The sequence below is a fragment of the Athene cunicularia genome, assembly GCF_003259725.1.
Source record: "Athene cunicularia isolate RWA chromosome 2 unlocalized genomic scaffold, athCun1 chr2_part1, whole genome shotgun sequence".
NCBI lineage: Eukaryota > Metazoa > Chordata > Aves > Strigiformes > Strigidae > Athene > Athene cunicularia.
In genome coordinates this window covers 142,178,958-142,193,432 of record NW_020799095.1, presented here as the reverse complement: position 1 = coordinate 142,193,432, position 14,475 = coordinate 142,178,958, and the positions used below count along the sequence as shown (strand labels likewise).

Sequence of the window (14,475 nt, the reverse complement as noted above, 5' to 3'; positions counted from 1 at the left end):
AGGATCTGAGGTGAAAAAAACTGCCAGCAGGCTCCAATGGTATTGGCAACCCCTGTGCTTTATTAAATATATTAACAAGTAGTGGCACAGTAAACTCCAAGATGCAGCGGAGTAATTAAAACAATAAAATCTTTAAGGTTGAAATGGTGCCTTTTGTTGTGGGTGGAAGGTGAGTAGAAAAAAAAAAGAGCTTTACATCTGCATCAGCTCTTTGAAAGAGATCCCTGAAAACAGCCTGGGAAGCAGCACCCTTTTTCTGCACAGAAACAGGAAGGCACAGAGAGGGTGTGAGTCCCCAGGGTAAAGCTCACCCCTCTGTGAGGGTATAAACATGTCCTGCTCCTTCCCATCTTCCCATCCCACACCTTGGTCCCCCCACAAAGTCTCTCTAATGAAACTTCAACACTGGGACTCATCAGATCTGAGCAATGAGCAGTTCTTGCAATTTGCACATGACTGAATTTCACTCCAGTGAGTGAAAAAAAATCTGACAGTAAAAGGAAGTACTGTGCCTGTGTGTTGAATATGGGAAGAGTCACAACTTCTGCCCCATGTTCGGACAGCTCTGCCCTGTATGGAGAGACCAGAGCAGCGCTTTACTTTGCACAAAGTGCTGACGCCAACAAATACCATAATAGTGGAAGTAACTTTAACAAAACACTGCTGGCTAGCACAGCACTTCTGAACCCCAGCCACTTTATTTTTTTTTTTTAAAGCTGTTTTGAAAGTTAATTGTTGAGCCTCACAAAAAAAAAAAAATAAAAAAATTGAAGTTGGGCAACTATTTATGCCAAGGTTAAATTGGGTCAAATCCTGAAATCCTGACTTCAGGCCAGACTCTACAGTTCCCATTGATTTACACAGGAATGTTGCATGCGCTGGAGAATTTCTCCCTGGGTTGTTCCTCAGGCTCTGCTGGGTGAAAACTGAGTTAGGATCTCTAGGTCTGACCCAGCACACTGCAGGCAGGATGGCAGTGCAGTGGGATGCTGGGCAGGCCAAGCCTGACTTCGCTCCAGATTACAGTGGTTGCGTTATAATTTATGCCAGAGCAAAACTCCTGGGTATATCCTCAATATAGTTGCGTTATAGTTAATGTCAGAACAAAACTTCTGGATATACCCTTATGATCCAGCTGGGGATTTTCTGCATATGGGATCTGTGGGACCAGATACCCCATGCATGGAAACTGGCTCATCCCTGCAGAAGATGCGGTGAGTCTGCCAGGGTTTAATTGCAGCTCTGCTTTCTCAGAGGCATCTGGTTTGAGTGAAGCCTTTCTAACTTGCACCAATGGGGTGGGACACACAGGGGCTCACAGCAGACAACTCAGCGACGTGCTGGTTGTTCCCGTCCCCAGTTGTCTTTGCCTCTGTAACTCCCTGGCATTTTTGGACTCTTTGCTAGCAAAGGAGGAATAACTGGGATATGAGATAGTTCCACTGGAATCATGCTGTGTGTCCTTGTCGCCAGGAGCATCCTCAACTGGCCCATAAAGGAAAACTCCAGCTCCCTTAAACTGCCGAGCATAGGAAGCAGATATGAGATGAGAAGTTGTTCTTGTGTGTTTTGTGTGTTTTCAGAGCATGCATTTTCTATACACACAGAGTGATTTATTTCTCCTTACTCTGAACTGCTGCAGCAGCCTGGATCATGGCTGTATCATTATCTGCATACTTCTTTTGTTTTGGTTGATTGCTTCCCAGTTTAACTCCTTCCTATTAGGTCTTTAACTGAAGAATTTCTCCATTTTGCTTTTGAGGGCTGCACGCATCCTTCGGCAGCTGCAAACATACCTAAGAGAAGTGCATTATCCAGCATACTGGTGCATTATCCTGTCGGGTGTTTTATGTGATGGTCATTGGAAGAATCCGAGTGCTGAACTGTACTTTGTCGATGCTTGGCATGTGATGAGACTAAATAATCCTGTCTGTTACAAAGTCACTCCTGCTAGTTGTTTCCAAATGAATCAATAAACCTTTTAAAGCCACAGCTGCGAGACTGTGATCCATCTACCACTGGCTTTTGAACTGCCTACAGTCATACCCTGCATTTGTTACTCTGTGCAAGTCATCCCATTGACTCCAAGAAGCGCTGGGGATGTTCAGGGCTCTGTGTTTAAGTGCCAAACCATGGACACATTTCCACTCACCCAGTGCTGGAAGTCCATTGTAGCTGGAGTACTTTCCAAAATGATTCATCTTGACCTATGCTTGAAACATGCGATGGCTTCCTAGCAAAGATGGACCTGATTTCTGGAAGAATCACTCTAATACCATAGTGGAAAATTTCCAGAAATAATTAAATGCAATCATTTGCAGGGGTCAAAATATCTGGACACCTGTTTCCTGGCAAGGCGGTGAAGGGACCGGCTGGATCATCGCTCAGCTGTCCCAGTGCCCGAGTGAGATTAGCACCTGGGTAAAGAGCAGCTGACGAGTGCTGAAGATAGCAAGACTGAGGTCAAGCTGATGGGAAGACGAGAGGTAAAAACTGCATTGCTTTTCCAGAGGTGTCTGCCCAGCATAGAATCACAGAATGGTTTGGGTTAGAAGGGACCTTAAAGACCATCTAGTTCCAACCCCCTGCCATGGGCAGGGACACCTTCCACTAGCCCAGGTTGCTCAAAGCCCTGTCCAGCCTGGCCTTAAACATTTTCAGGGACAGGGCAGCTACCACTTCTCTTGGGCAACCTGTGACAGTGCCTCACCGCCCTCACAGGAAAGAATTTCTTCCTTATATCTAATAGAAATCTACCCTCTTTTGGTTTAAAACTGCTACCCCTCATCCTATCCTTACACCCTCTGATAAAGAGTCCCTCACCATCTTTTCGGTAGCCCCCTTTAAGTACTGGGAGGCCGCTATAAGGTTTCCCTGGAGCTTTCTCTTCTCCAAACTGAACACCCCCAGCTCTCTCAGCCTGTCCTCATAAGGGAGGAGCTCCAGCCCCCTCATCATCTTCTGGGCCCTCCTCTGGACTTGCTCGAGCAGGTTCATGTCCTTCTTATGTTGGAAGCCCCAGAGCTGGACACAGCACTGCAGGTGGGGTCTCCTGAGAGTGGAGTAGAGGGGGAAGGACATGGATCTGCTCAGCCTTGCTGTGCCTTCTCATTGCAGGGGATGAGCAGCAGCTTGAGATGTCTGTGCTGAGAGCCCCTGCAACTCCTTCAGCTGTGAGGTATGCAGATGCCGGAAGGCAGGCCCTGAGCTGCCTCTACAAACCCATCCTGTAGCATTTGCATTGAACCTCTGACAACACGGTGGGAAACCTGGTTAGCTCCAAATCCCCTTCCCCACGCCACAGGTGCAGACATTTCACCGAGGGAGGCTGTCAGCAGTAATAAGCAATCACCTCCATCAGCACACAGCCTGAGCTCCCTGTGCGGCTCTGCCTGCTGCTGGGCGAGGCCTCTTCCTCTCAGGCTCTGACTCATGCCCACATGCGTGAGCAGGATGTGCATCATGGGCCAGCGCCAGGTCACCAGCTCGGCCCCGGCACCCTGCGGGAGCAGCCCTGCCTGCGTCCGGCAGCCAAAGCCCTGCCAGCGACCCTGAACCATACCCAGCACCGGGACTGAAGCTATATGCCACTCAGGCATCTTCCCTCCGGGACAGAAAGCCATCCCAGGATGGACCATCTCCTGGCCGAGGCTATTAAAGGCAGTGCTGTCTTCAGCAAGCACAGCTTGCCCAATGAGCCTGGAGGCAATGAGGTTCCTCATGTCTGGAGCCCAGGTCACATCCTGATGTGTCAAAAGCACTTTCTATGCAAAACCACTCTTGCCCCATGCTGGAGAGAGATTTTTCAGGGCTTTCGCTGCGGTTGGCAGATGCACATGAGGAGCCTGGGGCCACAGCATGTCAGGAAAAGGTGCTCCCCCTCCAGCTGAACCACAGATCCTGCTTTTCTCCGTGCGCCTGGAGAAACAGAAGAGATTGAGAAAAATGTTACCAAGTCAGGAAATCATTCTGGAGGAGGGGTGGTAGTTCCTCTAACCTCACGCATGGGGAAAGAAAACTATTTGCTGACTTTGCCTTATTTTTTAATTTATTGTTTTGCCAGCTGCTCAGATAAAAGGACAAAGCTCTGCCTGCTGTAATGAGGCAGCCAGTCAAGCATGCTTTTGCAGCACAGAGCATCTGGCTGGGACACCGGTGACGAGCAGGGAATAGTCCAAAGAGTTCACAGGACACATCCTTTCAAAACCCTCTTTAAAACAGTGAGGACTGGACACTTGCTTGCTCTTCCTCACATGTAAGTTTAAAATCTCCTGGAGATCATTAACTTCAGCAGACAAGGCTCTTACATATTAAGGATCACAAGACTCATGATAAAAAAAAAATCCCATGAGTTCACTGATTAAGCCTTTCTGTCCGCTGGGCTCGAGTCCCCATCACCCCGGGGTGCTGTGGCCGCCTCCAAAGGCTGCTGCCCTGTACAGAGCATGGCTGCTCTGCGTCGCCTCCGGTCCCCACAGGGAGCGAGGGCAGTACAAAGACCCTCCAAAACTAGGCCGGTTGGTCTTCTTCAGTGGTTTCAGTCTTATTTTTGCGTTTTACAGCACAACCCCTTTTCAGGCAAGGTAATTTAATGGGGCAGTGCCAAGCTCTGCTCTGGAATTCACTGCTGCAAGATTTCGAGACCCCAAAGTAAAGTAAAGGTCAAAGGCAGCCAAGCAACTGTCTGATAGGCAGGTCCTTGGAGGATGGTTAAACACCAAGGTGGGCATCAGCGGGCCATGGTGTCGTAGAATCACAGAACGGTTTGGGTCAGAAGAGACCTTAAAGACCATCCAGTTCCACCCCCCCTGCCATGGGCAGGGACACCTTCCACTAGCCCAGGTTGCCCAAAGCCCCGTCCAACCTGGCCTTGAACACTGCCAGGGAGGGGGCAGCCACAGCTGCTCTGGGCAACCTGTGCCAGTGTCTCACCACCCTCATAGTGAAGAAATTCTTCTTTATATCTAATCTAAATCTACCCTCTTTCAGTTTAAAACGGTTAGCCCTCATCCTATCACTGCACTCCCTGATAAAGAGTCCCTCTCTCCCCATCTGTCTTGTAGGCCCCCTTTAAGTACTGTGTCTCTGTGCTGCAGGGGGGACATCACTGGGGACACCTGCCCTGTTCCCATGCCACTGCTTCTCCTGGGGCCCGGTGTACCTGTTGGTCCAACAGCATCCTGACTTCCCCCTGATCCAGGCAGCTTGGGCACAGGCATATAGGTGGGAAGGAGCAGGGTTCACCACCATGCTTGTCAGTCAGCAATTTCCCACAGAAACCAGGGTGGGTTTTACCCTTTTTCCTGGGGTTTGAGGGCTATTTCCCCCCTGCTTCGCAACGAAGGCTGCCAGATGACCTCTGTGAGACTTATTCTGCTGCCTTTACATACCAGGGGAAACACTTACTCACACCAGGCATCCAACTGTCCATCTGCAAAGTCACTGTCATCAGGCATGAGTCTTGTGCAACCTTTTGCCCCAAACTATGTTGATACTTTGCCCCCGGTTGCTAGCACAGCAAAGAAAACTCACGGTATTTGAACCTCAGCGAGACTACAAATCTGACAAGTCAAGACTTGACAGGGATGTTATCACAAGGCCCAACAATGGCTTTACACTCAATTACATTTATGGTTTCTGTGATTCATCTAAATGTTTATGGCTTTATCACTACTTGGAAGTTAAGAAAAGAGAAAAAAAAAAAAAAAAAATGTAATGAACAATTTGCTGGTGCAAGACTCTGGGTGACACAGGAGAAACTGAGCAACTACCTCAGGTGGTGGGGAAGAGTCATTTTCTGTGGTGACCGGAGCTATATTTGATTTCTTAGGCAATGTCAGTTTTTGCATGCTACATTCTTTGGCTAATTGCCAGTGCGATGTGTAATACTTTAGCCACACTGTTGTTACTTAATCCTTTCCTAATCTGCAATTTGCGCAAGAGGAGTAAAATCTAAGCAAAGCCACTGAGAACATCTCCACTAATAATTTATCAAACTCGACTTTTGTTGTTGGCAGGAGATGGTAGTTGGTGGAGGTGAATGTTTTCCCACAACAGCGCCGTATGATAAACACGGGGCAGCTGATTCATGCTGCACTTATTTTCTGTCATCCACCCTTCGTGTCACCCTGATATTTCTTCGAATGATAAGCCCGCATGTGTGCTCACAACACAGTGCCGAGGTCCCAGTTTCATCTCTTTCTGCAAATTACACATTAATTAACCATTAATAACAGTGGGAGTTGCATGCAGAAATCCACACCCGCTGTGATGAGACTGTGCCCTGGGTGAGCAAGTGCCTTATTCATCACCTGCATTTCAGCGCTGGAGCAGCCTGCGCAGCCCTGGGAGACAAACGTCCCTGGAGAGGAAAGTGCCCAGGCGCTCGCCAGCCCTAATCCTGCCGTAAAGAAAAGCGTTACCTCTTGCTCTATGAATTTTATTTATTTTGGTCCTCTGGGCAGTGCTTGCTGTTGTTAGAAACATGATTGCTTCATACAGTTATGTTAATGTTTGCATTTGACAGAATGTAATTGATACTTCGGCTGCTCCGGCTTCAAAGCCAAATTAGGAAATGAAGTGCTGCACATTAGCTTGTTTAGCTGGTTAAATACTGTAAATAAATACATACAGGGCAATGAAAAACTAATGAGATTTCTTTAAGGCATTTTCTAAATAGCTGGCTTCATAAAAAAAAAAAAAAAAAAAAAATTAAAATGTTCCTGCTGTGAACTCATATCCTGAAGGATTTGCTGTTTTGCTGCAACAAAAATTGATCCTGGCTGAAATCTGAACTCTGGATTTCACTTGGAGAACAGGATTTTGCAAGTTATGGAGGAATCATGGTAGGAACTGTTGCAAATTTCACAGTACTTTTACCAACAATAGTTCTGAGAGATGTTGCATTTAACAGAGCCATTTTTTGCAAGGGATTAATCCAGACGTGGTTACGTGTTCAAGCTGTTCTTAATGCTTGCTAGGAAAACATATTTATAAGAAGCATTTGCATAGGATATTTCTTTGTGCTGCTAAATCAGTGCAGTTCCATAATACTAAACATTGGGGTTTTTCCCTGACAGCATGCAATAACATGAGAAAAAAAGGGGGAAAAAAATCCACTTCTGTATAAAGAAGTCTGAAGAGATTTGCTTGACAGAATACACTCAGCATCGATTGAATAAAATGTGGTTTTCAGGTTATCTCTCAGGCCTACCCTCAGTGCATTAAAGTAGAGCTAGAGAAGAGCTTTGCACCAGCTTTGTGATCCAGCCAAGTGCAGTGAATCTTTGTCTTGTACATCAGTAGAAAAAAAAATGTTCTTTTCCCCCTTTTCTTTCATAAATAATACATTGATGCAGAAGTGCCTTTGACCAGCTTGAAGGTGTTCTCCCAAAATCAGGGCACTGAACCTCTACAAATCCTTAATTAACTGCAAATAACCTCAGCAGTATCACCTGCTTGGCAAAGACATGTTGACCTTAAAGCTGAGCTTGCTGAGCTGGCTGTTTCACCTGGTGCTTTAAGAGGAAGCTGGTTTATAAATTCTGCTGTGCTACTTTAAAAGAAAATTACTGAACTGATGCCTAAAATGCAGCTAAAGTATCAAGAGTTGATAAGAGTATATATTTAGGATGTAAGATCTATCCTGAATGGGAGGTGGTTTGATGCTTAAGATGGAACCCAGGATGTTGTGAAAAGCCTCAACTTTTCTTGTGTTTTTAGCAACAAAGAGAGGAGGACTGAAAGCTCCCAGCACTTTTCGGAGAGGCCAGAAATATCTTACAACTTTAAGATGAAAATAGTGACCAGGTCTGAGAAATACCTAAGAGATTCATACAGTCCTCATCCAAAAGGACCATTTAAAAATAGACAAATTATGACTCTCTCAAAAAGAAATGTATGCATTGCATAAATCAAAGTTCTCACACCCACCATCAACATTTAATCACTTAATATGCTGGTTCTTTCAACATGCTCTGAAACTTTGTATACAATAGTACAAACGATGGGGTTACGAAGCAATAGCAATTTATTCTGCTGTACAAACGGATGTTGCATTATAATCCCTAAAGCAACACAGAGGCTGTTTGCAGATGTTACTACAATTTGGCGTTTATTTTAATTGCTCTGCAGCGTAACTCATGTGAAATAAAGTCATAGGATGACCTACACATTCACCAACTAAGGGTGACTTAACTGCAAGTGGAGAAAAAAAAAAAAAAAGTGTTTTGAAAGTTTTCAAGGGTTCACAAAAGCACAAACCTCCTGCAGTTGTTTTAAAAGGATGCATCAGGGCTTCTATCCAAGTCCAAAAGCATGGTAGGGCAGGGGGTAATTTAATCAGCCAGGCTATGTGGCGCATGTATTTTTACAAGTCTTGCAAGAATAACATCAGTAAAGTAACTTGAGATATTTTGGTGTCTGACATTCACTCAGCAAGTGCTAAGAAAATATGCTTACTGCACAGATTGCTGGTTTCTCAGAGTGGGAGTCAAGGTGCCTAATTAAAGTCAGTGCACTTTGCTTTATCACTGACCAGGTCCCTGTTCCCTCCTTTTCTCCTTCCACTCCCCTTCTAAAAGCAAAATTCTTTTTAAAGTAGCTTCTGCTCAAAAAGCTGCCTGGAAGCAGTTGCTCTGGTGAACAGATTTCAAGCAAAAGGACAAAGTTAAACATGAGGCAAAGTATAAATAAAAATCAAGACTCTCTTCCTCCTCCTCTCTACTTGTGAGCGATGATCTCACCGCTCCGGGTGGATTACAAGGGTGGCTTGATCTCTTTCAGGAAAGCACATTCTCTAACCTTGATACTGCTGCTATTTATAATCTTCTCTTCTTGCCACAAAGGAAAGCAGCTCTAATAATCTGCCTTCGTTTTTAACGGGAGCACCAGGTGGCCTCTGCACTGCCTCCCAGCACGGGGTCAAGGCCCTGCCTACTCTGGCTCCCACTTAAAGCCAGTGCTCTTGACCACTGTCTCTGCTTCTGGCTGCTCACTTCAGACACCTGAGATCTCATTTTCCACTGGCTTGAGCATCACATTGCCATGCACACAGGTGCAGGGTGACAGCCTTGCAATGCCATAGCATTTTCTGCTCCCAGGGCAGGGATGGAAATAAATGCATGTGCTGAAAGGCAGTAGGCTGTCTGAAGTTCAGAGGAGAGCTGTAACTCCTCTCCCCCTTGTTTATCAGATGAACAGGATACCCCATTTCACACAGCTCTGGGGACATGTCAGGCCTTTCCACCCCTCAAAAGGCAGTAGGATTCCATGGGGATTCCCCCTGGGCAGAGCTGGGGGAGTCAGGGCTCAGACCCCAGTGGCTGAGGCACGATGGGGCATGTACAGGGACCGTAGATGATCTGATCCTCTTTTATTTTTTCAGATTAAACCAAACATATTCATTTTTTCAGATTAAACCAAACATATTCAAGTTGTATTCCCCTCGAAGCATCGCAAGAAATAGGGACAAACATTATGAAACCAAGTTTATTAAAAGTTTCTACAAGTCAGACTTTATCATCCAGCTTTCCACATATGTATACATATTTACAAGTTGGACATAGTGTTTTTAGCTTTTCTGGCAGAGTTTTCTACCAATATATACAAATGTACTGGTTTTCATAGAAGGGTTAAACTGTATCACAGATACAAATGTCAAGCAATCATGAGAGGTTTAGTGCAATGGAGAGCTATAGTGCCCTGCTCTTAATGCTCATGATTCTGTCAAGTTAGTATTGCCAACAATAATTCACATTAAATTGCTCATCAACACCTCTTATTAGGACAAACAACGTACAACAAAACAAGAAAACAAAACCCCAAACAGTAAGGTATGTACAAAGTACACAGTCCATGAGGTATACATGGTATTCTCGCAACGCGTGGTGGGTCTGCAGCTTGCCGAGGGTTAACCCTTAAAATTACTTCACTCAAACTCTGCCATGTCAGGGATGTGCGTTACCCACTTCACGGCCATTTCAGAAGCCATACTCTCATCTAAGGAGAATGGACATCTCTTTGCATAAGCCACTGGACACAAATGTCAAACAAAGCAGTAATTTTAGGCAGGACTAAGCTTTACTTACCCCCAACCCAGGAAGCTAATGATTTAGATATATTCATTATCCACGCACATTGGAAAGACTATGAATAATCATGCAGAAAAAAAAAAAAATTAAGGGGGGGAAAAAAAAAAAATGTAGCCAGAGGCAAACATACCTGAATAATCAACTAAGGGCATATGGAGATTTTACTCTTAAGACTAACATTTTTTAGGGGGGAGGAAGAAGAGAGGGGATGTGATGTTTTTAAGAGTTGAGCCTGTAGGAAAACACGAGCATGTTTACACGTACTGTACAAGATACCCCTTATTGTTTTCCAAGGGAAGGCGCCCCAGCCGATAGTGTTACGGTTTGGTAAACGGATATGTTTTGGCACTCGGAGCTAACGAGACCTGCTACTTGACAAGCTCGCTGAGGGCATAAAGTTATATAGGCTACACCATGGTAACGCAAGGCTTAAGTCTATTTAAAATGTTTTCCCGGTCAGTGAATGGAATCGGAGGGGATCCGGCTGGGAGATCCACCAGTTTCTGCTTCAGAAAGAGCCACAGCAGTGGTTTGTCTTACAGGTGGATCTAAGAGCTTCGTGCCTCTGAAAGCAAGATCAGCTGGAGGAGCAGCAGCAAGCAGGCAGCTGGCCGTGGCAGGCGCAGACCTCCTTCTCTCATTGAAGAGTGCTTACAGTCAGAAAGCTATTTTGCAAGCCGGTCGGTGTGGCACGCTGAGTCGATTCCCCTTTTTAGCCATTTCTGTCAGATTTGCTCAGTTAGAGGCACGTCTCATGCCCCCCACCCCCTATGCATTGCGGCCAGGGGTCTGCACCCCTGTAGCCACCGCAGGAAAGCAGACGGAGCTGCCTTTCTGTCTCACACCTTGCCAGCCATAAGACTCTGCAGCCAAGATGTGGCCAGTTACACGGGTGGAGGATGCAGGAAGCAGGAGAAAAGCCAGGCAGTTCTCACGAAGCTGCACGGGTCCTCCAGGGCTGGCGGGATGGACCTACCAGCAGCGCAAGAGGATGAAACTGAGTACGCTCAGGGAGCGGAGATCTATGGGTTGGCATTTATTTTAAACAAGGTCACTTTTCTGACCATACTGGCACTTTAAGATGCTGTTGAGTTTTCAAATGTGGAAAAATGAAACCCTACAAAGATGCCGGAGGTGGGAACCGGCCGAGGTTTTGGAGATTTCAGGGTTAGCAGAAGAAGGAACTAATATCATCACTGTCTCCGTGGTATTCTGGAACAATCTGATCCGAAGTTCCCGTCTCCTGGTCTGTATATCCAGGCTCCAAGACTGCCTCGAACCAAGGATGAAGCAAGATCTCTGGAGCGGTGAGTCTTTCAGAGGGCTCCCGCCGCAGGAGGCTGCGGATGAGGCATCGGGCTTTGGGGGAGACATGATCAGGAATACAGAACTGTCCACGGCGGATTTTGGAAAACAGAGTGCTAGGGTCCGAGTCATGGAAGGGATAGCGTCCCACCAGCAGAGTATAGAGCATCACTCCCAAACTCCACACGTCAGCCGATTTTCCAGAGTAAGTCCCCGTTGTGTTTAGGATCTCAGGGCTGACGTACGCTGGGCAGCCGTGCTTGTCTGAGAGCGCGTCGTCTTCGCCTTTGATGATGTGTGTGTCTTCCAGGCTCTCCAGCCGCAGCTGAGTCCTGGGGAGGGCAGGAGAGGAAGCCACAGGTTAAAAACAGCAACACCCAGGCACGAGTCAGCCTAGCAAGCCCCCTGCCACAGCAGTCCCCACTCCCCGCATCGGCATAAAGGAGAGCAAACATTTTTTAATTTGCAGCAGAGAAGTTGCCTGGACCCGTGTAACGTACACACAGCCATGTGCATCGGGTAGGAACCCAGCGACGCCTGCTTATTTTATTTACTGAGGATTTTAACACAGAGGGCTCTCGAGGAACACCAGCAAGGCACCTTCTATCTATGCAGGTTGCACTGCAACTGCAGGGGGTTAACCCGCTACAATACATTGTACACGCTGCTATTTGCGGTTCAGGCTTTGAGCAAACCGTGTCCAGTGCGTGATTTTGCAAATTGCAAAGTCCAGCTCCCTGCCGCGCTTGCGGGGACCATCATCTCTCCCGAGTTATGCGTTTTATTTTTTAACTGATCTTGGTTTTGCCTTTCTGGAGGGTACCACAGCACCTGCCACCTCCTGAGTGGAGGTGGGTCCGCCCCGACCTCCTCTTTCAGGGGGGAAAGAGGGGCTTCGCATCAGCAAGGAAGCCACCGAGCGTGCCTGGAAGGTCTGTGCGCTGCCTTGCAGCCCGCTGGGGTGTCGCTGCCTTGGCTGCAGCCTGTCCTCAGCGTGACCTCGTCAAATACCCATTGGTTCTGCAAACGGAAAATATGACTCAACGCGAACCGTGGGCCCGGGATTGGCTGCGGGAGCCCTGAAACTGCACCTGTGCCGGAGAGCCCGAGTCTGCCTGCCATTGCTTAACCCTCTTCTTGCCAAATGGGATGCACATGACACTCGCCTGTGCAACGCATTATTTCCAAATGAGCGAGACTGTGTGCAATGTAACATTTCAACAAATGTTTCATCTTCTTATGGGCGGGAAAAGCTGCAATAGTTTCCTCCAAAGGAATTACTTGCTTTGCATGTCAACATATGGTTGTTTCTGTTTAAGAGGGGCACTGCTGGTTAATTTGCTTATCACATTTACAAACGATATCCTGAAGAAGCCCAGTTTAAAAAAAAAAAACAACCCAACACGCATTTTCTTCTGCTTCAATATCCCTCCGGTTTCATCAGATTAAGCACAACTACATTACAGCTTTTAGTTATTTTTTTTTAGCTTTCCACTGGGTAAGCAGCTAGTCAGAGTCAGTTTTGCTGATTAAAAATGTATTTCTGGCTCTGCCATGTGTGGTGAAGCACTGCAGGAGCAGCAAACACTCAAGGGAAATACTGAATTATTTCCCTAATCTAAATTTAACAACTAGATTCTAGATCTCCTCTCTATAAACCTAGGCTTTAGGCTAAGTTTTACCAAAGTGCTTTTCTTCGGTGCAGGGTTCCTAGAACAGTATTTAACCATGTCCCACCTTCCCTCCTGTGCGTGCCAACATCCACAGGCACACGGGGCACGGAGAGCACTGCTATCGGTAGTGGAGGAGGGGTAAAAGCCTCAAAAGGACACAGCTGGTCTTTCATTAGCAGTGTAACCCTGATCAGCAGGGGATTTCAGCAAGGAGACCCTTCCTGAGCGCTGCAGCTCTGCCGTGGCCACGGGGCAGCTCTCCTGAGCACAAGGAGGGACAAGAGCTCCAGCTCCTCACACCTCCTGTTCCCCAGCCGGGCTGCTCCCCCTCGCCGGCACAACGCCCCAGCCTCCCTCCTCTCCTTCTCTCTGCCTTTGATTCATTTTACCATGAATGAGTGGCACACATGACATCTTCTGGCACTAACGAGCATCCGAACTATTGTCCCTTTGTCTACCAGCAGGTTTCACTGAACTTCTGCTGAATGAGAGGAAGCTCCCGGCGAGCTTCCTCCCTTTCATCAGTCAAGATCCAACTACGAGTAAGTGCGTACCGGTTAGATCCGTGACCTACTACACACACGTGATGGGGACCGATTTTTGGATCGCTCGCTGGCGATGCCCAGCTGACACGGCCATTTCCCCTCTCCGGGACGCTTTTTGCGTCTCTGGATGTGGCATTCCTCCCTCCCCGCTCACCCCACGGCTGGCTAGTGACAACACTTACCTTTCTTCATTAGAGAAGACGAATTTCCTGAGCTTGAGGTCACCAAGTACGATGGCCGACTGGTGGCAGTGAGCTACAGCGGAGACGATCTGCTTGAACAGGCGGGCAGCCTCCTCTTCCCTCAGCCTCTTGCAGCTCCTCACGTAGGAGTGCATGTCCCCAAAGTCCTTTTCAAAGAACACATAGGCCTTGGTGTCCCCGAGGATAACTTCGACAACCCCGGTGATGTTTCTGTGCGACGGCAGCTGAATGTAAGGCCGGATCTTGTCCTGGTAGTGTTTGAGGGGGAACACCTGTAAAGAGGAAATTAAACCGAAATTCATTCTCAGGGCGCTGAAAGCAGCCGCTCGCGCAGCGACTCTCCCCAAACAATGACGAGGGAGCTGGAGGGGAGCCAGGGCTCGGCAGGAGCGCCGTTCAAAGCGGTTACCGAGACCCTTCCTGTTCATTTTATACTGAGAGGGGGGGAACCAAACAAAAAAAAAAGATAAAACAAACAGCTCTCCCCATCTTGGGGAAGGTCCTCCGAGGTAACCCGGAGTTAGAGCTTACTCTCGGCGAACGCAAAAATCCCCACGGGCGGCGGGTCGGGCACTTGGAGCCGGGGAGGGTGTTTTGCAGGGCTCTCCCCGGGCCGGGCGGTTACGCGGCGCTGAAGAACACCGGGAGGGTCCCGCGT

The 14,475-nt window shown here is 47.5% G+C and overlaps 1 protein-coding gene across 1 annotated transcript; it reads right to left on the bottom strand.

Annotated features, from left to right (window-relative positions):
* Positions 1-9,475: 9,475 nt before the first annotated feature.
* On the bottom strand, positions 9,476-14,275 carry TRIB1 (tribbles pseudokinase 1). The gene is made up of 2 exons (XM_026843425.1): positions 13,797-14,275; positions 9,476-11,728 (listed from the first exon to the last, which is right to left on the bottom strand). The coding sequence occupies exons 1-2, from the start codon at positions 14,243-14,245 to the stop codon at positions 11,260-11,262; spliced, it is 918 nt and encodes a 305-aa protein (XP_026699226.1). The 5' UTR covers positions 14,246-14,275; the 3' UTR covers positions 9,476-11,259.
* Positions 14,276-14,475: the final 200 nt, after the last annotated feature.

What these genes read in the sequence shown, in the direction of transcription:
- TRIB1 (XM_026843425.1), bottom strand. Translation starts at nt 14,245, where the DNA reads ATGAACAGGAAGGGTCTCGGTAACCGCTTTGAACGGCGCTCCTGCCGA. An exon ending in GTCTTCTCTAATGAAGAAAG is followed by an intron (nt 11,729 to 13,796) that starts GTAAGTGTTGTC and finishes TGCCCTCCCCAG; the next exon opens with GACTCAGCTGCGGCTGGAGA.